Source organism: Podarcis muralis, chromosome 5 (assembly GCF_964188315.1).
Source record: "Podarcis muralis chromosome 5, rPodMur119.hap1.1, whole genome shotgun sequence".
In the NCBI taxonomy this organism is placed as follows: domain Eukaryota; kingdom Metazoa; phylum Chordata; class Lepidosauria; order Squamata; family Lacertidae; genus Podarcis; species Podarcis muralis.
The window spans coordinates 82061246-82085711 of NC_135659.1; the positions used below are offsets into that span (position 1 = coordinate 82061246).

At 44.1% G+C, this 24466-nt stretch overlaps 1 protein-coding gene across 1 annotated transcript in view; it reads right to left on the minus strand.

Annotated features, from left to right (window-relative positions):
- Nucleotides 1-24466, minus strand: part of PTGIS (prostaglandin I2 synthase) — a 43156-nt gene that overhangs the window by 11408 nt on the left and 7282 nt on the right. The window contains exons 2-7 of the mRNA XM_028735165.2: nt 18832-18955; nt 14967-15145; nt 10590-10733; nt 8217-8371; nt 5810-5991; nt 1364-1532 (exon numbers count right to left, since the gene is read on the minus strand). Coding sequence (XP_028590998.2) covers nt 1364-1532; nt 5810-5991; nt 8217-8371; nt 10590-10733; nt 14967-15145; nt 18832-18955 — 953 coding nt within the window. The remainder of the gene's footprint in view (nt 1-1363; nt 1533-5809; nt 5992-8216; nt 8372-10589; nt 10734-14966; nt 15146-18831; nt 18956-24466) is intronic.

Genomic DNA, 24466 nt, shown 5'->3' on the forward strand with positions numbered 1-24466 from the left:
AGGCTCAGCAGCAATTTAGATGTGCATTTCAGATAAATTTAGGGTGCAATGAGGGAGTGAGAGTGAGTGAAAGAGGTATTAAGTGCCAGCCAACTTATTGCTCTTCAGATATTGATCGAGGCTTCTACAAATATGAGTCTTCCTCAGGGACCCTAGACTTCCCAAATGTGCCTGAGGCCCAGTAATTAATAACACTCCATGGATCACCCTGCATAGGGAGGTTTGATGTCTGACTCTATCCCTGAAGTAGTTTCAGGCTCCTCCAATGAGGAGCTCCACCGACTCGTCATGGACCCAAAGTCCTCTAATCTCTTGAATGAGAAGATAGAAATTGTACCAGGAGAATGCCAGGGTTCTCAAACCAGGGTTCTGCCCAAGCACTGAAGAGGCCACCACCATGACTTAGGACCTCAATTGGTTATGTGAGCATTGTTGAAGTAATTCATGGGTGCCTAGGACCTGTCCAAGGTCCTGTAAAGTTTAATGGTAACACCAGCTTCTGATGGTCTCCCATTCAAAACCAGTCTCTCCAAGTCTTGCTCAGCTCCCTGTAGGTTCCCAGCATGACTGAAACAGGACTCATGTAATGGAATACTTGAGTAGGCGCCATCATATGAGAGTTATGTACCGTTTCCTGCACAGAAGTGCAGATATTAGGCCGCTTCAGTTGTTCTCTCCTCAGGTGATTACAGTTATCTGAAGGGCAGATGCTTTCCTTGCCCCCACCATTATGCCCCCTCATGACCACATGTTGAGGCTAAAGGTCTGAAGCAGGGATCCTGCTTTAAGTATGTAGGCCCTGCCCCAATGATGATTGCCTTACACTTCCTAATGACAGGGCCGGCTCTGCGCAGATTCAGAAAGACTGAGTAACTGGGAAGCTCATGGAGACAGCTATAACCATGATAGGGGTATCTGGAAACAGTGCAACTCAGACCACAGAAATGTAGGGACAGTAGAGAATCTGGTGGCCCTGGGTCCACATGTGAAGGGAAATTGGATGTCAAAGAAGCACATGGGATGGATGCAGGGACTCCATGAGCCAGTGGTACTGCTGTGAGCTAGTGTGGTCTAGTGGTTAGGGTGTTGGGCTAGGACCTGGGAGACCAGAGTTCAAATCCACACTTATCCATGCAACTCACTGGGTGACCTAGACCCAGGCACCATTTGGCAGCCTAACCTACCTCACAGGATTGTTGAAGCAAAAAAATGGGTATGGGGAGAACCATATATGCTACCTTGCTCTCTGGAGCAAAGGCAGGAGATACATGTAATAATAAATAACATGTTTTTTATTTAAAAAAAAATTTTCATGGAAGGTATCAAATTGCCTGAGGCTGGCTCCAAATGTGAGATTACTAACCAAAAATGGGTGTGCAGTCTAAAATCTCTTGGCTGATTCCATGCATTTGTCCAATTTTTTGTCTTCTACTTCGAAAAATTGCTTCCATTTCACCTTGAACTGCTGCCATGGCTGAAGGGTATTTTAAAAGAAACAGGAGAAGCCAGAAAACTGCAGGCCCTGCATTACTCTAAAAATAAACACAACAACAAGATTGTCAACAACAATAACAACAACAACAAAACAACAACAACTCATGAATCAATAAAGCATCTACTACAACAACATACGGAAACAAAACACAAGTCACTGTAAATATCATTTTCATTTGTAAAGAACACCAATTGCATCCATAACATGAAAGTAAATTAACAAGAGGCTGGTTCTTGAAGGATTGTCCTGAAAGGCTGATAAATACCTTTCAAGCACTTGTGCATTATTAATGGTAGTATTCCCAGACCTAATCGGCTCCTTCAGAAACTCGAAGCATCTGACAATTCTTTTATCAGGAAGACAGTAACAGAAGGAGCCTGGACAAGCCCTGTGAATTTAGGCATATACAGTGGCACCTCGGGTTAAGAACTTAATTCATTCTGGAGGTCTGTTCTTAACCTGAAACTGTTCTTAACCTGAAGCACCACTTTAGCTAATGGGGCCTACTGCTGCCACCGCGCCGCCGAGGTACCACTGTAATTGAATCAAAGCCGAAAGCAGAACATGAAGGCTTGTACCCATGTCATACCTTTAGAGCAGACCTGTTGAAATCAATGGGCACCAATTGCAGGGCAATCTCAACCCCTGACTGACTATGTTGGAGAGAGTTTGGATGGAGTGTGTGTGTGTGTGGATAACTTTGCATCTCAATCTACCTCCCTTACATTGCAATGAATATAAGCTAGGAAGGTTTCATAAATATGCAAATTATGTAAGTTCTCCTCAGGGTTTCGGTGCGCCAGAGCTCATGCACCCAAACCAAGCATGGTTGAATACGTGGTGATAATGGTAACAGAAATTACGACATAAATTCAGCCATAGCAGACAGCGTGGTGAATAATGTAGTATTTGGTGGAAACCAAAGTGCTGCAGAATGGAAGCAGAACAGATTGTGATGAGTACAGAAATCACTGCCTTCTCACATCCCATCCCAGAGATGAAACGCGAGACCTTTTGCGTGCATGGTGTGTGTCCTTTTACTGAGCCACAGTACATCCCTTTCTCTCTATACAATTCCTACATCTCGCTTCTTGTTCAAAAACAAGGCTTCTAGCAATCTGAACTACAGGAATGAGCTGGAAAAGAATGGTTATACTGCTCTCTAAAGGCTGAACAAAGCAAAAGGGAGTAAAAGAAAGGAAAAAAGTGAGATATTTGCGCCCCCACCATTGTTCCTAAACCTCACAGCTTTTGCTCTAGTCTTGTGCTTTGTTTAGCTTATGAGGTTGACTTGTGTACACCCACATCATTAAGCTTGCTGCAGCCAATGGCCATATGGAGAAAAAGTGCCAGGAAAGTTGAACGTGAAAGGTGCCAGCTTCAATTCCAGGCAGTGGCGAAGCTACCTGCTCCAGCACTGGGGGCAGTGTACATCTGGGGGCATGGCTGGCACACGTCCCAGGGGGCATGGCATGCATCAGGGTATGTGTGCGGCAAGCGGCGTGTGTCCCAGGGCATGCACAGCAAGCAGTGCATGTCCTGGGAGTGTACAGCAAGCAGCAAGCATCCCGGGGGTGAGATCGGCCATGATGGCACCCCTCCCCCGGATGGCACCCGGGGCGTACCGCCCCCCTCACCCCCATGGCCCGTTTACAATGTTATGCCACCCTTCCTAGATGTGTTGAACCTGGAGCGAGAGTTTGGCCATCAGTGCTAAATGGACAGCTGAGAACTCAAGCCCCCCTTGGAAGTGCAATTCCTCCATGTCACTGGAATCATGCAAGGGAGAGTTTCAGCTCCGCTAGAGTTTTTAGCGTCTAACTTGAACATGCCCCCTCCATCATGTTCTCTTCATAGCCCTCCACATGTCTGGGGCTGAATTTCTGTAGCAGGGAGTCTGTGCTGTACACATGCACTGTACAATCTAGAACCCTGGTCTTCCATGCTTTCAAAATGTGTGGAGAGCTGACACAAGTAGAGAAGGTTGCTTGCCAAAGCAGTTCAGTTCCCAAGCCCCCAAGATCTGAGAGTTCAAGAGGTGACATAAAAGGATGGAGCTGTTGAGCTCATCTCCATTCTCCTCCATGCACTATCCTAATCATGTAGCAGGTGAACTTTTGAAGAGGGTTTCAGAGTTTCCTAATTATAAAAACAGGTTGTCTTTGCATAGGGAAGTTTCCCACCTGCCCCTTTGCACCCAGGATGGCAAATCTATTTTAGAATCTGGAAAATACACTCCATGGAAAATCAAGGGTAAAAAAAAATATCCGATGGACCAAGCTTTGTGTACTTTCCTCTGCTTTTCTTTTTAAAATTGTGATGATTAAGTGAAATGCAATATAGCACCATCGCTGATAGCAAGTGCATCTACAGTACATTAAACCCAACAGAGAGGAGCGCAGGGCATACATAATTCATGCTGTTTTTGGAGAGGAGGATGCAAGTTTATTCCGCACAACTTTTCAAGGAGGGCGACTGCTCTTTTAATTAAAGTGCAGGCATTTAAAGGAGGGGACAAAGTGCACAAGGTTTTTAATCATTCATGTTGCAAGCAAATGCGTTTATTCGTGCTTTTCGGGGTGGTGGTGGAATAAAGTCTCTTCCGCCTCCTTGGAGACTGCATTCCAGAAAATTCCTGTCATCTGCTAGGGAAACTGTAGAGTGCAATGTCATTTGGGGCAGATACACTAATGTGTGTGGAATGTGGGGGGGGGGGGGTTACAGGTAGAAGCAGCAGAAAAGCAAGCTGCATGCAGTGGTTTTCAGAGTGTGCTCAGAAAGGTTCCTCTGGAAACTGATTAGGGGGTCCTGAATACAATGTTCTTCTGCCACTACTGATACTCCCCTAGTAGTAAACTGTTTTATACCAAGTCAGGCTTTAGCCCATATAGGTAATAGAATCACAGAGGTGGAAGGGACCCTGAGGATCATTTAGTCCAAACCCCTGCAATGCAGGAATATGCAGCTTTTCCATATGGGGCTCAAACCTGCAACCTTGGCGTTATCAGCAAGACGCTCTAACCAGCTGAGCTATCCAGTTGGTCGGTACAGTGGTACCTCTGGATGAGAACAGGATCCATTCCAGAGCCCTGTTCACATCCTAAAGCAGTGTTTCCCAACCGGTGTTCCGCGGCACACTAGTGTGCCGCGGAACGTTGCCTTGTGTTCCGTGGGAGGGAGGCGGGCGACTCGGGCGGCGAGAGGTGGGGCGGCGGCGGCGAGCACACACGGGGCGGCGAGCTCCCTCCCTCCCACATCCCATCGCCGCTCGCTTCGGCCGGCCTACTGGAGGAAGGCGCGAAAACCTCGCGCATGCGCAGGCCTTCCGCCTGCGACAGCCCAGTAGGCCGGCCGAAGCGAGCGGCGATGGGATGTGGGAGGGAGCTCACTCGCCGCCCCGCGTGTGCTCGCCGCCGCCGCCCCGCCTCTCGCCGCCCGCCTCCCTCCCACGGCACACCAGCCTACCTCCGTGTGCCTTTGCCCAAAAAAGGTTGGGAAACACTGTCCTAAAGTGAATGCAACCCGTGTCTGTGCAGGTTGCAATTCGCCGCATCTGCGCATGTGTGTGACATGATTGTGAGCATCTGCGCATGCGCGAGCGGTGAAACCCGGTAGTAACATGTTCTGTTACTTCTGGGTCGCTGTGGAGTGCAACCCGAAAACGCTCAACCCGAAGCTACTTTAACCCGAGTTATGACTGTATTATTATTATTAAAAAATAATTTTTATTAATTTTCTTTTCTGAAAACAAATATCCAATATCATTGTTAAACATACATTTCCCAATTTCCCCCCTCCCTGTTGACTTCCTTCAACTACCATTTCTGGCTTATTGCATCAAATGATACTGTTCTGCTGTTTATATACAATATTATGTTATCACATAATACTTCTTGTTCTTGGTCGGTATTATTTTAAGTGACCTCCTCAGCCCTAAATGGAGATGCCAGGGTTTGAACCTGAGACCTTCTGCATGCAAACCTTGTGTTTCCACTAGGATACAGAGTCCCTCTTGTGAAGCAGATTGTCACTGTCAAAACACTGGTAGCTCTTTGGCAAATGCATGCATGCAGGTCTTCATAGCAAATATCAGAGAACCTGTATACAAATGCAGCAATCACATTCACGTGCTACATCTACATTAATGATAGGCCTTTAGATTAAAATGTACGTGCTCCTAACTTCACCCATCCATGATAATAATAATAAAAAAATTGAGGTTGCATGGAAGTTTGGAAGTGGAGAGTCAGGCCTACCATTTAAACTCCAAAAGAAAAGTGTCGATTGAGGAAGTGGGATGGTGGCATTTCCTACCTGAGTACTCCAGAGCTGCAACAGCATTGCTCTTGTCTGCATATTTTCATCTACTCCAAGGTCCATCAAGTGCTGTTTGTAGCTGTCCAGCCAAACACTTCGGTTAGCTCTGCAATCCAGTCTCTTCACAGATAGTAACTTCCAGAGGTGCTTCCTAATGCTGTTGATTTCCTTCTTTTCCGCTGCACATAGAAAAGCCAGTGGCATCAATATGGATGTTGTATTATTGTGATTGCACTAATATACCTCCTCCCACAAGAGGTCAGAACAGCACACATGGGGACATCTCATTTTATCCGGACAACAACCCTGTGAGATAATGGTATTATCTCAGATTGTCTTAGATTATTGCATTATATGCATTAATTCCAATTTTAATTGTTAGCCGTCTTGAGGGTCCTTGTTAAGAATGAAAGGTGGGAGAAAAATGATTTCATAAATCAGTAGGTATACTGAAAGATTCTCCAATGCCACCATTCATAGCTTAGCAAGAATTTGAATCCAGGAGAACTCTAAGCCGTACTCTGGGATTGCAGAGATAAAGGGAAGCACACTCTGTTCTTTGTCAGTGAGCAGAGGCTGAAACCTTTGCCTCCCAGGAGGTGTATAATGGCATGGTAAGGACTAGTTGGGCCCCATCAACCAGCTAGAGGAGGAGGAACTGTTCGGATACTTGCTTTCCTCTTCCTTCCCCATTCCCCTTTCCTTTTGAATCATGTCTACTAGACTGTAAGTCTGTAGAAAAGGACTGGCTTATCTTTTGATATGTGTACAGCACAGAGCAGAATCCTAACCCCATAATAAGCACTATTGGAAGAGAGGAGTTAGGATTAGGTGGTGGTCCCTCTGCTGGGCTATGCCAGTGGTGGAACTCTGCTGCCATGGAGGCTTCCACTGTTTGAATAGTAGTCCTCATAGTTTTCCCACTATTCTGCAAGTATCATTCTAATGGGTAACCCATGGGTATGCAAACTAAGGCCCGGGGGCTGGATCTGGCCCAATCACCTTCTGAATCCGGCCCACGGATGGTCCAGGAATCAGCGTGTTTTTACATGAGTAGAATGTGTCCTTTTAGTTAAAATGCATCTCTGTTATTTGTGGGGCATGCCTGGTGTTTTTACATGAGTAGAATATGTGCTTTTATTTAAAATACATCTCTGGGTTATTTGTGGGGCATAGGAATTCGTTCATTTCCCCCAAAAAAATATAGTCCGACCCCCCACAAAGTCTGAGGGACAGTGGACCGGCCCCCTGCTGAAAAAGTTTGCTGACCCCTGGGGTAACCAGATCTATCTATTCCTTAAAAAAACAAGCAAACCACAGCTCCCTGCAAGGCAAAAGGACCTGAAAGGTTGCACAATAGCACCATCTACTGCTCATAATAGATTCTGTACATTAAGTAGTCTAGTAGTCCTTCTCGGAAGCTACATTTCTGTTACTGTCAGATCACATTTATGCAGCAGTGTTATGGGCTCATTTTTTTGCAACTGGGAACATCTGGTTAGTGGAGCAGCAGCTGCCGCCGCCAAAACTCTGAAGACATGAGAATGAAACTTGAGGGACACGGCCTAACCCAAAATGCTCCCAAGGTAGAGATGGCTCTGGCAGCGATGGAAAAGGAGTGGGATGGAAGCTCTGCTGGTTTAGCAAAAGAGCTCAATGGTGATGGGTCACCAGATCTAGACGGTGGTGCAGACTTGTGTTCTTTTGGTCCAGCGGGCAAGACAAAACAAATGGGTGGAAATTGCAAGGAGGCAGTTTTGGGCTTAACATGAGGAGAAGGTCCTAACAGCAAGAGCTTCTCGGCAGTATAGAAAGCTTCCCTGGGAGGTGCTGGACTTGCCTTCACTTAGATGAACTAAGAGGCCCACCAGGCCCATCTGCATAGGAATCTGTTATTGCAAAATTCCTGCACAAAGCAGGGAAGCTGGAGTAGATTGCTTTCAAATTACCTTCCGGTTCTGAAATCCTAAGGCTATCCAAGATCCATTAGAGATCTGTGTGCTCGTGTGTGTGTGTGTGTGTGTGTGTGTGTGCATGCACACACATAAACATATGCATTTATGCAAATACACATAACTTCATTTTAAAATGCAAAAAATAAATTTACATGAATAAAGGTGTGTTGGGAGATAGGGCAGAGCCGACCCTACCGTTAGGCAGATTGAGGCAGCCACCTCAAGCAGCAAATGCTGGGGTGGGGCAGCCTCCTACAATTCTCCAGAGTCCCATGAGCTCTCCCCAAGTCTGGTGCCTCAAGCAGTTAGCTCTGCCTACAAAGGCTGAGAGATGAATTTCCAGGTTTGGTGATGGAGAGCGTTGTTTTTGGAGGCCAAGCCACACACCACTGCCAATTTGCCAAGCACCAGAGTTTGGGGAATGATTGTTCTTGACCAGTCACACCAACCTGCACTCAAGATGGAGCGAGCAGCTTTCATCAAAAGACGGTCCAGTTTATAAAACTCCGTGTATATTTCCAGGGAGAAGGCCAGGTCTTTAGCTTGATTCCTGCTGTCCTCATAATCTTTGCCTTCATTGCCATACAGTGTCAGGAACCCAGCTCTGGCAAGTGGGGATAGAAACAATAAAAATCCTCTTTAAAATACTTTTATTTTCTTGCATTATAACTATCACAGTCATCTTGAACAAATGTATTAATTACAATGACTTTCAGTACCATTTATATGGAAATGGTGTCATCTCTACCTCTCTATTCAAACCCTTTCATCCTCAACTCATTATGCGTGCCTTTTGAAAATACATATCTATATTAAATATCTATCTGCTTTTCTGCTATTCTTCTTGCTTGTCTCATGCTCAGTATATCCAAAACTGAGTTTTATCTCTTCCATCCCATTTTTCTCATAATCAGCCTCCTCATCTATTGACAATATCACCATCTATGGTGTGTACTATGTGTACAATGTGTACAATGACTGTGTACACATTGCTGTTTAGTCAGGCTCCTGTGAGTACACACAACATCAGCCACAACCCTCTTGCTTCTGGAGAAATGCTGCTCTCTGGCACATCTTCCCTCAAACCAGCTTCCATCTGTTTTGAAAACAGTGTCCCACAATGTGAAAGCAGAAGTCCTTTTCACAAGTACAAAGTCTCCTTGGGTTACAACTCTTGATAACTTTTGTGAAAAATTGAGGGCCAGCAGTCTTCAGAGCAGGACGGGGAAGCTGTGGTCCTCCAGATGCTATTAGACTCTTACTCCCATTAATCTCAGCCACCATGGCCAATGTTGTGACATCATTCAAAAAATGGCTGGAAGGCCACAAGTTTCCCATCTGTGCTTTAAACTCTCCCCAGAAGGCTGGATTCTGAACTGAAAATGTTCCACTGTGTGATCCTGGCTAGATACATACTAATATACATGCCAGATCCCCAATGGGCCTAAAGGTCCATTTGATATTTAAATTGTGTTTTATTTCTCATTAAAAGTGGTGTTCTACAAGGCCAATGTCCATTTAGACATTCAATATGTATTCTTCTCCACATTCTGCAGGATGGTGGAAGGATAGACAAGGAAATGAACAGTGCCAATTTCATTCCTAAGGACACACTGTTGCAGATTTCACTTAAGAATTAAGACCAAGCTTCCTTTCCTATACAGACCCATGTTTTGGGGGCCTTTGGGCAAGATGCTCTCTTCCTCACTGCTCTTCCTCTTCCTCACTGCTATCTCCCTGGCCTATTTGCTTGCCCCTCAACCTATGGGATGGTCAAGTTTGCAGACTCACCCAGAGGGACAGAGCAAGGTCCGATGGATGCTGCTGTTCCTTCTCTCCCTTCCTTGTGTTCATTTTCCTTGTGAGGAATGGCAAACGGGTAGCAAGAGCAGGGAGGAAGAAAAGCAGAGGGTTGGCAATGGGTCCCCTGGTGAGTTAGGAGAGTCCCATCTGGTACCCAGTGATGCCACTGGGTATCTGATGTGTTGTTGTTGTTGTTGTTTTGTTGTTGTGCCCGACTCTTCGTGACCCCATGGACCAGAGCACACCAGGCACTCCTGTCTTCCGCTGCCTCCCGCAGTTTGGTCAAACTCATGCTGGTAGCTTCGAGAACACTGTCCAACCATCTCATCCTCTGTCATCCCCTTCTCCTTGTGCCCTCCATCTTTCCCAACATCAGGGTCTTTTCCAGGGAGTCTTCTCTTCCCATGAGGTGGCCAAAGTATTGGAGTCTCAGCTTCACGATCTGTCCTTCCAGTGAGCACTCAGGGCTGATTTCCTTAAGAATGGAGAAGTTTGATCTTCTTGCACTCCATGGGACTCTCAAGAGTCTCCTCCAACACCATAATTCAAAAGTATCAATTCTTTGGTGATCAGCCTTCTTGATGGTCCAGCTCTCACTTCCATACATCACTACTGGGGTATCTGATGTAGGAACCACCTGATCCCTTATATCCCTGCCAAGTCACTACTGGTGGCCGCCCATGGTTCAGATGCATGGCTTGTATCCACAAGGAGCCATTGGGTTGGTATTGTGAGCCCAGTTTTATGAGATGCCTTTCCAGTTGAGACAGACAGCCCTCTCCCCACCTGTTGAACTTCCAGCACCCACTGAATACTTTTTTATTCCAGCAGGCAGCTTAATTGAATTCTGACTTTATAATGTTAACTGATTATACTGAGTTTCTTGTGCATCACTTCGAGATGATGGCAACTACCATAAGTGGTATATAAACTGTCTGAATAAATATATGCTGGCCCTGAGCAGACCTCACCGCCATCTTCCTGTATCAGAGGAAAGGGCTTAGGCATGCTGTGCTCACCTGAACATTGTACTGTAGGAGAGGTGAAACAGACCTTCCTCTTTCCACTGCTGGCTGGCTCTACTAGGGTCAGAAAGCAGAATGGTTCGTAAGTTGAAGAACATCGCCTTTGTTAGGGTGGGGAGATTCTTGTTCTGCAGAGTCCTGGGGAAGGAAAAGTGGGACAAAACAAACCTCTTTACTTTAGAAGAATAAAAGCAAGAGCTTATTAAAGGTGCAGTTTAACCATTCATAAGACATAAGTTCCTTTTCTTTTGTTACAGGCCCTGTTAGAAAGTGTAGAATTTAAATCAGGGACAGTAGCAATTAAAATAACAGTAAGAGGCAAGATTTAGAATGTTTCACTCATGAACAATGCAATCCCATTGAAAACTGCAACACATGTGACATTGGCTTTCTTATCTGCTGCTACACACTGTGAATTCTTGAAGGACTGAACTCACAAAACTACTGTTAATGGTGAAAGAATCAGTGTTCAGAGTCTCCCTCTGCTGTAGTCATTTTTCCTCAACACAGTAACTTAAAGCTCCCCACTAGCCCATCTGGAGGAGAAGCTGTCAATGCGCCAGTTAAGGGGCTCTCGTCGCATTTCTCAGCAGGAAGCAACAGGAAGCAATACAAAGAGCAGGGCTTACAAACAGGAGTTTTTAAATTAATGACACGATCATCCATAGTGCTTTGCCTGAGCTGCAGTCCCATTCGACTACAGCAGCTAAAAATGCCCACAACTGAGATCTGAAAAATACAGGAGGACAACACAGAAAATACTGGACTGCAGCAATTTAACAACAGCAACATCTGGATTCTCCGTAAAAAGCATATGACCAAAGGGTGGCAATTCCAGAGAAAAGGGCTAATGGAGAAGCAAGCATAGATAGCAGTTTGGATGAACTCAGAGGTCCCAAGTGAGCTGGCAAGATTCCCTAAAATACGTCTACGTACCATTACCAATCTTTCCCTGCAACAACTGCTGGAGAGGGCAGGTGTACTTGGGGGTGCATTATTAGTTCATTAATGGCAGCCAATTTGCCACGTGCCCTTTTTTGTACTGAACATGAAAGCCTAGAATTTATTTCTGATGTCCACGCATCAGAGCCACTGCACATACAGGCAGGCCCCACCTGGACCACTTTCAACAGTCCAAAGAATTCTAGGAACTTCAGTCTCTTACGGGTTCTGAGAATAGGTTAGGAGACACCTGCTCCCCTCATGGAACAACAGTTTTCAGAGTGGTTTAACTGTCCCTCTTCACAGGGAGCTCTGGAAATTGTAGCTCTTGGGCTTGTTTTTGTTAGAACAAGTGTAAAGGAACAGGCAGAATATAACATGCTGAGGGAATAAGGCCTTGAGAAGAGACAGAGAAAGGCCCCCACATAGCAAGACCCAAAGCTGACAGTGTGGCCAACATTACTGTATGGTTTGGTGCCCTTCTGAGCAGCCACTATCTTCTATTTACATATCTGTCACATTTGCACCTCATCTTTCCTCCAAAGAGGTCAGGCAGCATTTCTTTCTGTTTTATGCTCCCAACAACCCTGCAGTGTAGGTTAGGCAGGGAGAAGATGTCTGGCCCTTAAATTCCGCAGCAAGGTTCACTACTGAACTGAGACATGAACTCTCCTCATTCTGCCCCATACACCATGCAGCCTTCATTACCCAAAGCTACATCGACTGCTTCTTTGAGAACCATTCTGTTACTGAACACCTCAGAGGACTAAATGACTCTGTTTTTCTTGGCCCGCTCACTGGGAAACTTCCTCAAGTAAAGCTTTCACAAGGAACTTGCATCCAGCAGAGCCACTCCTTGTTTACATTAGCCAACATTAATTCGATCCGCTGGTTATGCTTTTACCTAAGGAGGTGGTAATGCACATCTCTGTGATCCATTCAACTGAGGTGTAATAAGAGTACTCCCGATTATTAATATCAGACGAAACCAGAAGAAACAGGATTCCCTTGTATAGTGTCAACTTCACAATAAAAGAATCATCGGCTGGGGAAGGAATAGGAAACCATTTCTAACCAACAGGCCATATCCTTATTTCTCCACCCCTGCAGGGCCAAATTGTATATGTGGCTGGGGCCACACACCTGTCAATCACCTGAAACCATAGTGACATCAAGTAATGCGGTGCTTTGTAGCCCCTGCTGTCAGAACTTCAAAGTGCAGAATGGAGCTATTTGAAAACCGCTTTACAATACCCCCAAATGACTCTCTCAATCTCCAAAACCAGAAGTTTAAAGAGCAGCACCGGACTGTTTGCAAAAGAGCTTTCAAAAAGCCCCACACTGCACTTAGGTTGTGCACACCTGTTCCCAGCAGGGAAACAGGCAGGTACAGTGGTGCCCCGCAAGATGAATGCCTCGCAAGACAAAAAACCCGCTAGATGAAAGGGTTTTCCATTTTTCGATGCGCTTCGCAAGACGATTTTCCCTATGGGCTTGCTTCGCAAGACGGAAACGTCTTGTGAGTCTTGCGATTTTTTTCGCTCCCCCCCCCCTTTTTCTAAGCCGCTAATAGCCTTTTAGCCGCTAAGCCGCTAAGCCTTTAATAGCCGCTAAGCCGCTAAACCGCTAATAGTGCTAATCCGCTAATCTGCTAATAGGGTTGCTTCGCAAGACAAAAAAACCGCTAGACGAAGAGACTCGCGGAACGGATTATTTTCGTCTTGCGAGGCACCACTGTACAGCCAAACTGAGCAGGATTGTATTGTCCACTCATCCTGCTGGCTGCAGAAGTCTGTTTCGACAGCATGCTTCCCACAGATTATCCTGCAAGCCAGAGGTTTCCCGCCCCTGAGTTGAGACAAAGAGACGGAAATGCAGACCAGGTTCCAGTCTCACCTTTGCTATGAGCTCACCAAGTGACCTGACACAAGCCACTTTCTGCAAAATTTAGAAATAATCAACCAGCTCCTCAGCTAATGCCAAAAACTCAAGAGAGTTGGTGCCAGTTGTATCTTGTAGAGGAGGGAATTCCAGAACTGGGGTGCCACCACCGAGAAGGCTGCCCCCCATATTGCTGCATAATAAGCATCAGCTAAAGGCAGGGCAACCAAGAGAGCCTCTCTTGCAGATGCCAGCAATTGGAGAGTTATAACCAGATGACATCAGCTGCTCTCCCAACAATCCAGGCCCAAAGTTGCATATGCCTTTACAAAGCATTCATTTAAGTGCCGGCATTGTAAGGTTGTTGTCAAGCAAGTGCAACTTGCAGCATCATTCCCTGCCCCCACCCTGTAATGAGCTGTAAACACAGTTATCTGACGCTTCCAGTCATGTGACTCCAGCTCCATCAAATGAGCATTTATCCTCAGTGTTGTTGTTTTTTCCTTTTCGTTTGCCAGCGTAAACTCTGAGGTCTGGTTGTTTATGTTCTGCTATTGCCTTCACCCTCTGCCCTCCCCCTCAGTTTTAAGGGTTTAATGCAGTTTGTGGCTATGCTAGAGACCCACCCCCCCCCCCCGGTACAAAAGATTAAAACCCAGACACCATTCAAAATTTGAGATTCTACAGGAAGACTCTGAAAACAACAATATTTACAAAGCCAAGCTGCTTATCCATCTCTTCTTGTAAGGACCTTTAAAGAAGGAAGAGGAAAAAGCAGCCCTCTGGATTGCTAGAGCATGAGATTCTTAATATCAGGGTCATGGATTTGAGCTCCACTCTGGGCAAAACGATCCCTGCCTTACAGGAGTCAAACTGCCCTGAGACCCCTGAGTATAGGGCGGTATATAAATTCAATCCATCTATCTATAGAGGAAGGGATGCGGGTGGTGCTGTGGGTTAAACCACAGAGCCTAGGACTTGCCGATCAGAAGGTCGGCGGTTCGAATCCCAGTGACGGGGTGAGCTCCCGTTGCTCGGTCCCTGCTCCTGCCAACCTAGCAGTTCAAAAGCACGTCAAAGTGCAAGTAGATAAATAGGTACCGCTCCAGTGGGAAGGTAAACGTTTCCATGCTCTGCTCTGGTTCGCCAGAAGCGGCTTAGACATGCTGGCCACATGACCGGGAAGCTGTACACCGGCTCCCTCAGCCAATAAAGCGAGATGAGCGCCGCAACCCCAGAGTCATCCGTGACTGGACCTCATGGTCAGGGGTCCCTTTACTACTTTATCTATAGAGGACCCTTGTAGTCCCTTCTATGATGTTGGATGCCAAGTCGGTTTAGGCCAAGCCAGCTCACTGGATGACATTAAGCCAAGTGTTGCTGCTCAGCCTAACCTCACAGGGTTGTTGTGAGGATAAAATGGGGAGGGGGTCACCACCTTGAGCTCCTTGGAGGAATGGTGGAACACAAATGCAACAAATAAATAGATGGTCCATGGTATGGCGGCTTGGCTTTTGCAAGCACTGTTCATGTAAAAAAGGCACCTACATTCTCATCATGACCTTTTCCGCATTAGGGTCATAATCCGGCAGCTTGACTTCAAACATTCGGTCCATTAAAATGCGGGCATACTGGCCAAAGTCCAGCTTGGAACGTGACTCCCAAAGCACTGCTTCGTAGGAATGGGGGTCCAGCAAAACGGTGACAAATTTCCCTGCAGCTTGAACCTGAAATACAAAGAAGCCAAGCAAATCACGAAAATACGAAACTTGTGCGTAAAGGAAGTGAAAATATAAATGTGGCCCTAGAAATAAATGTGTCATACAATTGCTTTCCAAATCCATGTTTAACCAGTAGCATTGCAAGCCCCCAAGAAATAAAAGCAAATGCAATTAGGTGCCATATATTTATAGCACCAGCAATGAAACATCTGCATAGCAAACTTTCCATTACAGTATTCCCTCTTGGGAAGGTTCTTAAATGAGCCAATATGGTTCCTATCAGCCCCATGTTCTTCCCCATCACAGCACTGCACTGGGAAGGGTGGTTCCTCTTCTCCCTGCATCGTGTTGTGATGGGTGGGAAAATATCTGTCACTGCTTTTCAGAGACTACTCTGGTGACGATTCCCCCCTCCCAGGTCAGCACTGGGCTTGATGGAGAGGTTTAGAACCTCAATCCCGTGCTGAGATGCAGAGATCTCCCCAAATGCAGCACTGAGCTTGGTAGAAAGATTTAAACCTAACCTCTCCACCAAGACCAGCAGCACATCACAATATTATATAATTAAGGCTTTTGATCTTTGATTTCCTTGGAAGAGGATAAAAGATTCTCCAATTTCTTGATATTAGACAGAAGAAGGATCTCATTAGCCACTGGAGAGATGTTAAAAATCTTTGGATGGTTTCCTAGAATCTGTGTAGGAGCTGTGTCGCACTTTTAAATTTGGAAATCCGCCATGATGGAAGTCAAGACCGAGCTGCAGAATTACAAATAGCCATAGGGGGAGGTGAACCTTCAATATTTGTATTTCCAGTTTGATTTGGTAAATCTCCCCTGGAAAGGTTAATGTTTGATGTAACCGGTCTGGGAAAATTAATGAGCAGACACTTAGACTTGATTTCATCAGAACTGAGTGAAGATGGCGGCTGCCAGCAGCGAAAAGACCTTTGGATTGATTCGGCAGAAACACCAGCGTGTGAGGAGATGCTGCAAACTTATAGAGGGGAATCATAGGCATAAAATCCACACAGAAACACATCATTGCTTGTTTCAACTCGCTTGTGGGAACAACTCAGAGGCCATGAAAGAAGAAAAGTTAACAACAGGAAGAATTAGAGGAACCATCGGAAATGACTATGAAAAGCAGTAGAGATATGAGATGATCAGAACCCGCCGAACTTGAAGCATGGGAAGTCCTATTAAAAAAATTATAATTTGGCAGAATATTTGGATTATTTCATATGTATATGTATAATTTGGAATATTTGATGTGATTTGATTGGATTATTAAAGTGGAAAATTTAATAAAAATGATTAAAAAAAAACAACAACAAAAGACCAGCAGCACATCGCACAACAGTGTGGCACGTTCCTGTCTGTGTGACATGTGGGTGGTCTGCGTGTCTGTGTTAGATAATGTCACAGTGGAAGACTTCTGATCTGCCTTTGGTGCCTGTTTCAATTCTGGTGAATGTGTGTGCTTTCGTGTGGGTTTATATGAGCTGTATGTGCGGTGGCGCCATGCATTCTGGCCAGAGCATGTTTTCAGTGGCAAAGGCACCCGCAACCACCACTCACAAGTGGCCTTCGGAGAGTTGGCCAGCCCAGAGTGCAACCCCCAGGCTGGAAAGGGGTTAACTACTTCTGCACGACAATGAATAAATTTCAAGGGTTTCCCAAATGGTAAAACCGTGTCATAACTTTGTTCACTGATTCCTGTGCACAGGGCTGTCGCAATGGGTTTCCCTTGAAGCAATGCTTGAAGAGAAGAAGGCTGTGGGTCAGCAAGAATGGCTGGTGTTCCCTAATAGTGCAAGATCTCCCTACGAGTTTATTTCTCTCTCTGAAGAATTTTGTATTGAGCAACAGGAGGCTGTACAGATGAGCTGTCTAAACATGAAGGCACTGTGTCATTATGTAAAACTGACGCTGCTCTGTGACCTGCAAAGGGAAGATCACATAAAAGCTATCTCTGTGTAGACTATTTTGTACACAAAGCTTCTCACATTTAAAGTTGCTTGGTCATCATCTAGAGATGGTGCCTGGCATTTGAAAAGCTGCAAGACAAGATGCAGCTGCTTTGCCTTGTCCCACCCCATTGCTACAGTTATCCCATCACCCACCTTCATCTCCCGTGAGGCAAAAGAAGAATTTTGTTTGCAGGCACAGGCACGAAAGAAGTGGAAGAGGCACAGGAGAATTGAAAGCACAGCAGCTGCATTCTCTCTTGCTTTTTGGAGTGTGAAATTGGCTCTTGGGATACAATCAGGGCTTTTTCTTCAACTGGAACTCGCCAGAACTCAGTTCCGGCACCTCTCAGGAGGGCACCGTTATAAGAGAACAAGAGAGGTGTTCATGGTGAGTTCCGGCACCTCTTTTTCTAGAAAAATAGCACTACATATAATGCATTTGGGTCGTGAATGGGCCTTATGCTGGCTGGTGATAGCAGTGAGCTCAGCTTGGGATCCAGCAGATCCTGGGCCAGCTCAGCCCTACCCACCTACCCACCCATCAGGGCTTTCCGCTGGGTGGAGATAGTGCCAGCAGACCTCTCATTTCAGAACCAAGTGGAGCTGGGCAAATGAGAGGTCTGGTTCAGCTGGGTGGACAGACACCTCCACTCGATCCAAATGCCCCACAACCCAGTGTCAGAGTTGGATTGGTCTGTTAGTAAAGTACTAAGAGCAGAATGAAAGCATAGAGAGAAATGGGAGACTGGTTATTGAGAGTGAGGGAGAGCAGAAGATCTAGGAATTTTTTCTAAATTTAGACCAGCTTTCTGGGATCACCTGCTTCACAGGACTCAAAGGAATTCTGGGCTTCTCCTACAAAACTAGGGCCTCAAGTTGTCAACAGTTCAGGAATGGCTCAAGACACTGAGATGCCCGAGGCAAAGGACAAGATAGAGATAGTGCTCTTCTCAAACTCAACTGGGCAGGCATTTAAATCTTACTTCAACACTGATGGTAGGACAGTGTCATCCACCACAGCAGCTTCAGGGGTGCTGGACTGGCCACCGGGCACACACAGCTCTGTTAGGCAACACTTCGCTGCTTATCCCCAGCCCTTAGCACAGGGCTCGCCCATCTTTTTAGGCCTATGGGCACATTTAGATTTGTGAGTGAGTCCCATGGACACCTGCTCTAGGGTCACTTTCTTCCTTACTCCCTAAATCACACACACACACAGTGCACACACATGGAGACACAGAAAGAGAAAGAAAGTGCATACACATATCCTAAGTAATTTGGGTAAAAGTTTGACCCAGTAGAATTAATCTGAACCCTGGAAAGCACATACAATCAAAAGAGAAAGAGGGAATGTGTGTCACCCTACCAACTTCCTCCTTCAACTTTATGTACTCAAGGGGGAAAAAGGTAAATATCTTCACCACTCATGACGAAGAGGGGCAGTTAGTGGGTGCGTAGAGGCTCAGAGGCCTTTTAGGCCCCCCCCCAAGGGTGTCATTGTGTCCACAGACCCCATATTGGTGACATTTGTCCTAGCATCTCTCTGCTAAATGCTGCTAATCTCCTGCTCTGCTACAGGCACATCCTCTGACCAACAGCACTGGTGATGTGGGGAGCAGGAGACCAGGGCCTGAGTCATGGTGGCACCCATTCATCACCTTCGAAAAACAATAATGTAAAATTAGATGCTAAGGTGACTCACGCAGAGGACTTGGTACTCACTGTGTAAATATCCCCATGCTTCTTCCTCATGTCAGTCATGAACTTGGCGGCATCTCTGCCAAATTCCAGCGCATGCCCAAGCCAAGGAATGAAACCTTTGTCAAGTGGAGGTTCCCCCGGTCGCCTGGAAATAAGACCAATATGGAAACTATTAACTATATTGGCATTTAATCACTCCAAACTCTTATCATTAGCATTCCAAACTCCCTTATACAGTGGTACCTCGGGATGCGAACGGGATCCGTTCCAGAGCCCCGTTCGCATCCAGAAGCAAATGTAACTAGCGATGGCATGTCTGCGCACGGCATTGACGCTTTTCGCTGCTTCTGCGCATTCGCGTGATGTCATTTTGAGTGTCTGCGAGTGGCGAAACCCAGAAGTAACGTGCTCCGTTACTTCTGAGTTGCCGCGGAGCGCAACTCGAACGCGCTCAACATGAAGCATATTCAACATGAGGTAGGACTGTACAACAACTGCAATATTAATGACATCTATTCATCTTGACACATTGAGTGATTTTTTAAACCCGTAGGTGAAGCATTCTATATCCGTATTCCTCCTGTGTGTGACAATTATTCTGAATAAAAAGACAGTCCTTTATTTGAAAGATTTCTCTCTTTGAAGGGTTTTCCGGTCCAACCAGTCTGCTGGAATAGCTCAGTCGGCACAACATGAGACTCTTAATCTCAGGGTCGTGGGGTCCAAGCTTCACGCTGGGCAAAAGATTCCTGCATTGTGGGTATTAGAGTTGGTGATCCTTGTGGTCTCTTCCAACACCGCAATTCAGTGGTTCTATGATTTATTTAAAGAAAAAGACCACAAAGAAGGGGAAATGGAGGCTTTGAATATGCCTATCAGCATTTAGCACTGCGGGAACAAACTGATGGATTATATTTCTAGTTAAAATAATTATATCACGCGGCTGCAGGAATGCAATGGATAAAAGACTGGATTACGTTAAAAGAAACTGACGTGTTTACAGAAATACTGTAAAATTAATGAATGTTAAAATGATGTTGGATTGAAAATAAGTGGTATAGGTAACAAGGTTATTAAGAATATGCAAATATGGATTGATAATGGATGAAAATGTATAGTCATAATAGGTTAAGATATAGAGTTAAGATAAATGAAAGAGGGTAAGGATTTGCTGAATTGATTATGTAAATGGGAATACAAAAAGGGGAGGTGTGAGGAGGTCAAGGAAACAAGCAAATGAGCTTAAAGATATCAAAAAATGGATTTATTTTTTTAAAAAATTCTTAGCTATTTGTTTTTTGTATTTTCTTTTTTTCCTCTTCTATGTTTTCTTTTTAGTTTGTTAACTTCTGTTTTAAATCCTTTTATTCTGTAAACCTATGTTTTTTGTAAAACGCTAATAAATATCTTATAGATCTAGAAGGCCACAATAATAGGTATGGCTGGCACGCGTATTTAGTATATGACAAAGTGAAAGCCCACAGGGGATTTTTGAGCCATGTGATAAGGAAATCATTATACAGTACAAAATATGGATTAAATACAAAGGAATATTGGAGCCAAAGATACCCCTGTGGACCTCACCCACAGAAGCCATGGCAGATAAAAAAAGAAACATGAAAGGAGAATGGCCGACATACAGATCAGTCTTGGAAGTAGATAAGGATAAACCAACACTGAAGAAATATGAGGAAATTAAAAACTTGCTAACAGAGTGGCTACAATATTCCAGCTACATCAAAGATTAACTATAGATTCAAAACAAGGAACTGCAAAGGAAACATCTAGATTTGAAAGAGAATTAATATTTAACAAAAAGGAAAATATTTCACGAGTGTATGAGCATCATCTGGAATGGGAAACAAAAGAGGAACAAGTTAAAGCAGTTATGGTTAAATGGGCGCAGGACTTTGGGCATAATATACTTATGGAGCAATGGGAGAGATTATGGACAACAGACATTAAATTCGCAGCATGCTATAATCTCAGGGGAAACGCCATGAAAATTGTATATAGATGGCATCTTACTCCCAAAAAGCTTGCTGTATAAAGGGAAAACATCAACCTGTTGGAGATGCAAAAAAGAGGAGTGGTCATACTATCATATGTGGTGGACCTGTGTAGCCATTGGCAAATACTGGAATGATATTTATAATGAGTTTAAGAAACTATTTAAAATCACCTTCAAAAAACCCCCAGAGATTTTCCTATACTACTACCAGAAATTAAAAAAGATATAAGAACATTGTTTATGTATTGTACAACAGCAGCTAGAACCCTTATAGCAAGGAACTGGAAGAATGAAACGCTCCCAGAGATTACAGATTGGCAGATACTCATGTTAGAATATCTACAATTAGCAAAACTGGTGGAATCAGTTAGAGGAATATTGAAACAAAAACAAAACAAAACTAGAAAATGGATAATATTTAAGAATTATGTAAAACTTTATTGTACAAATAACTCCATATTAGAAGAAATTGTGTGATACTGTATCTGTAAAGAAAAAGATCAAAGGAATGTATACAAAGCAGAAAGAAATTATATTAAACAATGTAAACCTGTGTAAAAAAGAATGTTATATCAAACAGTATAATGAGAAGGATGGGGATTGTGCCGATGAGCACTTTTACTATGTAAATAACTTTGTCTTTTTTGGTTTTTTTAATTTGATTTCTTTGTTTCTTATCTGTTACTTCTTTATTTCTTCTTCTTTTTCTTTATAAATTTTCTATTTTATATAATTTTCTCTTTTTTTAACCTGTTAAGGTTAAAAAACTCCCCGAAGCCAGCTGTCCCTCCACAAACAGGGGTACATAATGTTTGTACAGACATGCAAATTTTTTAATCCATAAAGAATTGATAGTTTAAAATAAAATAAAATAAAATAAAATAAAACAAGTTAACAGTCACAAGAATAGGGTGGGTCCTAAAAAATAAAGATTTCAACCGTATATATATATATATATATATATATATATATATTCTAAATTTGCATCTATACACATAAAGTAGCCAAGGCAAAATTTATGCAAAGCCATGTCTTCATTTGCTCTCTTTATTGGTAATTCATCAATGGCCACTTTAATTGAAGGTCATCTGCAGTGTCACAGATATTAACACCCCAGGCTGAAGTTGCATTTGCTCTCACACACAATGCTTTTTGTGCTCAGCTTTCAGACATACGGTAATCACGTGTAAAGAAATCAAGTAATGCACATGCTGTCTGTGTTCAAATGGGGGAGTGATCATTTTCCTCTGCAAGAGGCCCGTGCTGATACTGCAACCCAATCTCAAATGTTTACCTATGTCTTAAATCACAGTGATTAGTTGAATTAATAAAGGGCTTAAGAGGAATGGAAATCTGCTTTTCTGTTAGCCAAAAACCAGCAGGCCACACAGGATTCTGCTGCTAACCAATAGCTTAGCTTACGTAAACTGTGGGTTAATCTATTCTAAAAATGGACGGCCAGGGTGACATCTTGGCTCCAAAGCCTTCCTGCAGTTTCAAAACCAAAATGTTAAAAATACAGCATTACAAAAAGGCGTTTATTATTTCAGTTTGATTTGAAAGCACCTCAGGCCTTTCCTGCATTTTGTACGCTCTTTTAAAAGTCAATAGAAGCTATGTGCAGGCAGGTAAGCATGCTAGATTTTTCCAGAAAAACACTGGAGGAAAAGAAAAGTGGGGCAGAACGTTCTGGAATGAGTTGTTCTCCAAACTCCTGAAATAATTCCTATTTATAGCCCTACCATGGAATCCAAAGCAGCAAACATTTTATTTAATCATTTCATTAAATTTATAGGCAGCTTGATTGTTTAAAAAACTTCAAAGTGGTTTACAAGAAGATAAATTGACAAGAAAAATTCACAACTCTACTTTAAAACATACAAAAGTTAAAATGCTAAAACAGATTAAAATTACCTCAGCTTCCTAAGCACCTGGGAACAAAAATGTTTCAGACCATACCCTGGAATCCTCAGACGTACTCAGAGTTAACCTACCCTGCAAGTGTCTCAGGAAAACCAGGACATTCAATTTTTCTCCCCACAAGAGCACAACACTGAAATTTCACCCTTTTTTCAGGGCTGCAATCTTGCATAGTGCCCCCAAATGCACGCTTTTGGGCACAGTGAGAGCATGACCCAGGAAAAAGTGCCTAATTTGGGCTTCATGATCATGGTCACGCAACTTGTGCAGGAGCATGGATGGGAAGATGTGCCTCCTGGTTTTGGGACTCAACATGTTGGAGGGTAGGAAGTGAACACAAACTGTTTCTTTCAGAGGACCAAAAAGAAGAAGTGGCTCTAACGAAACAGTGGGCTCACTGGGCATTTCCGTATCCCAAATGAGGAACTGGACACGGCTGGTTTTCCTAAATCAAAGAGGTCTAGCTTGTTTAGAGTATGGCTAGTTCAGATCATGACATGCTGAGCTACTCTTTCCAAGCATGCAAATCACCACTCCAGGCTTCTGTAGAAGGAAGGGTGGGAGACCAATATGACAGACCCTCCAAGTGTCCCTATTTTTCCAGGGAAGTCCCTGATTTAGAGAAGCTGTCCCAAATTCTGATTTGATCCTGGAATGTCCCACTTTTCCTTAGGATGTCCCTATTTTCTTTGGAACAATGTTGGAAGGTATGGAGTCATCCGACCCCCGAGCCATATGAAGGCAATCCAGTATAGGGAAAGTTTTTTTTTAATGTTTAATGTTTTATTGTGTTTTTATATATGTTGGAAGCTGCCCAGAGTGGCTTGAGCAACCCAGTAAGATGTGTGGGGTATAAATAGTAAAATTGTCGTTATGGGAATGGGAGAAATGTTGAAGGGTATGATATGATAAATCAAAGAATTCATTCAAAGCCTCAAGATCCTCGTGGCCAAAGCAATGCCCACAAACATATCTGTCTCTGTTTAGATTTTTATTGCTGAGTTTTATATCCTTGAAATGGGAAAAGACCACAGCCAGAGGCCACAAGGAAGAAGAAGAAGAAGAGTTTGGATTTGATATCCCGCTTTATCACTACCCGAAGGAGTCTCAAACCCCCATCATTCAGCCCGGACACTGAGGTCCAGCTCCAAGGGCCTTCTGGTGGTTCCCTCACTGCGAGAAGTGAAGTTACAGGGAACCAGGCTAAGGGCCTTCTCGGTAGTGGTGCCTGCCCTGTGGAATGCCCTCCCACCAGATGTCAAAGAGAACCACAACTACCAGACTTTAAAAGACATCTGAAGGCAGCCCTGTTTAGAGAAGTTTTTTATGTTCAAAGCTGGGAAACCCAATCAGATGGGCAGGGAATAAATAAATTATTATTACTATTACTATTACTATTACTATTACTATTACTATTATTACTATTACTATTACTATTACTATTACCGCATGCCCTGCAGCTCTTATTACGGACAGAATAAGAAGATTGTCTGCTTTCGCCAAACTTTCACAATTTTCTAAACCACTGTTGGGTCCTCAAAAAAGGACAAAGCCCCAAACCTTTTAGCCATAGTTTAGACCCTCAACTCATATATCATTTTAGACTGCATATTTTCCTAACAATAAACCCACTGACTTACTTCCCAAGAAACATGCTGGGAACCGAGCTGCCCGTTTCTCAGTTCCCTATTTTGATTAAATACGATGGCTTGAATTAACGCCTGT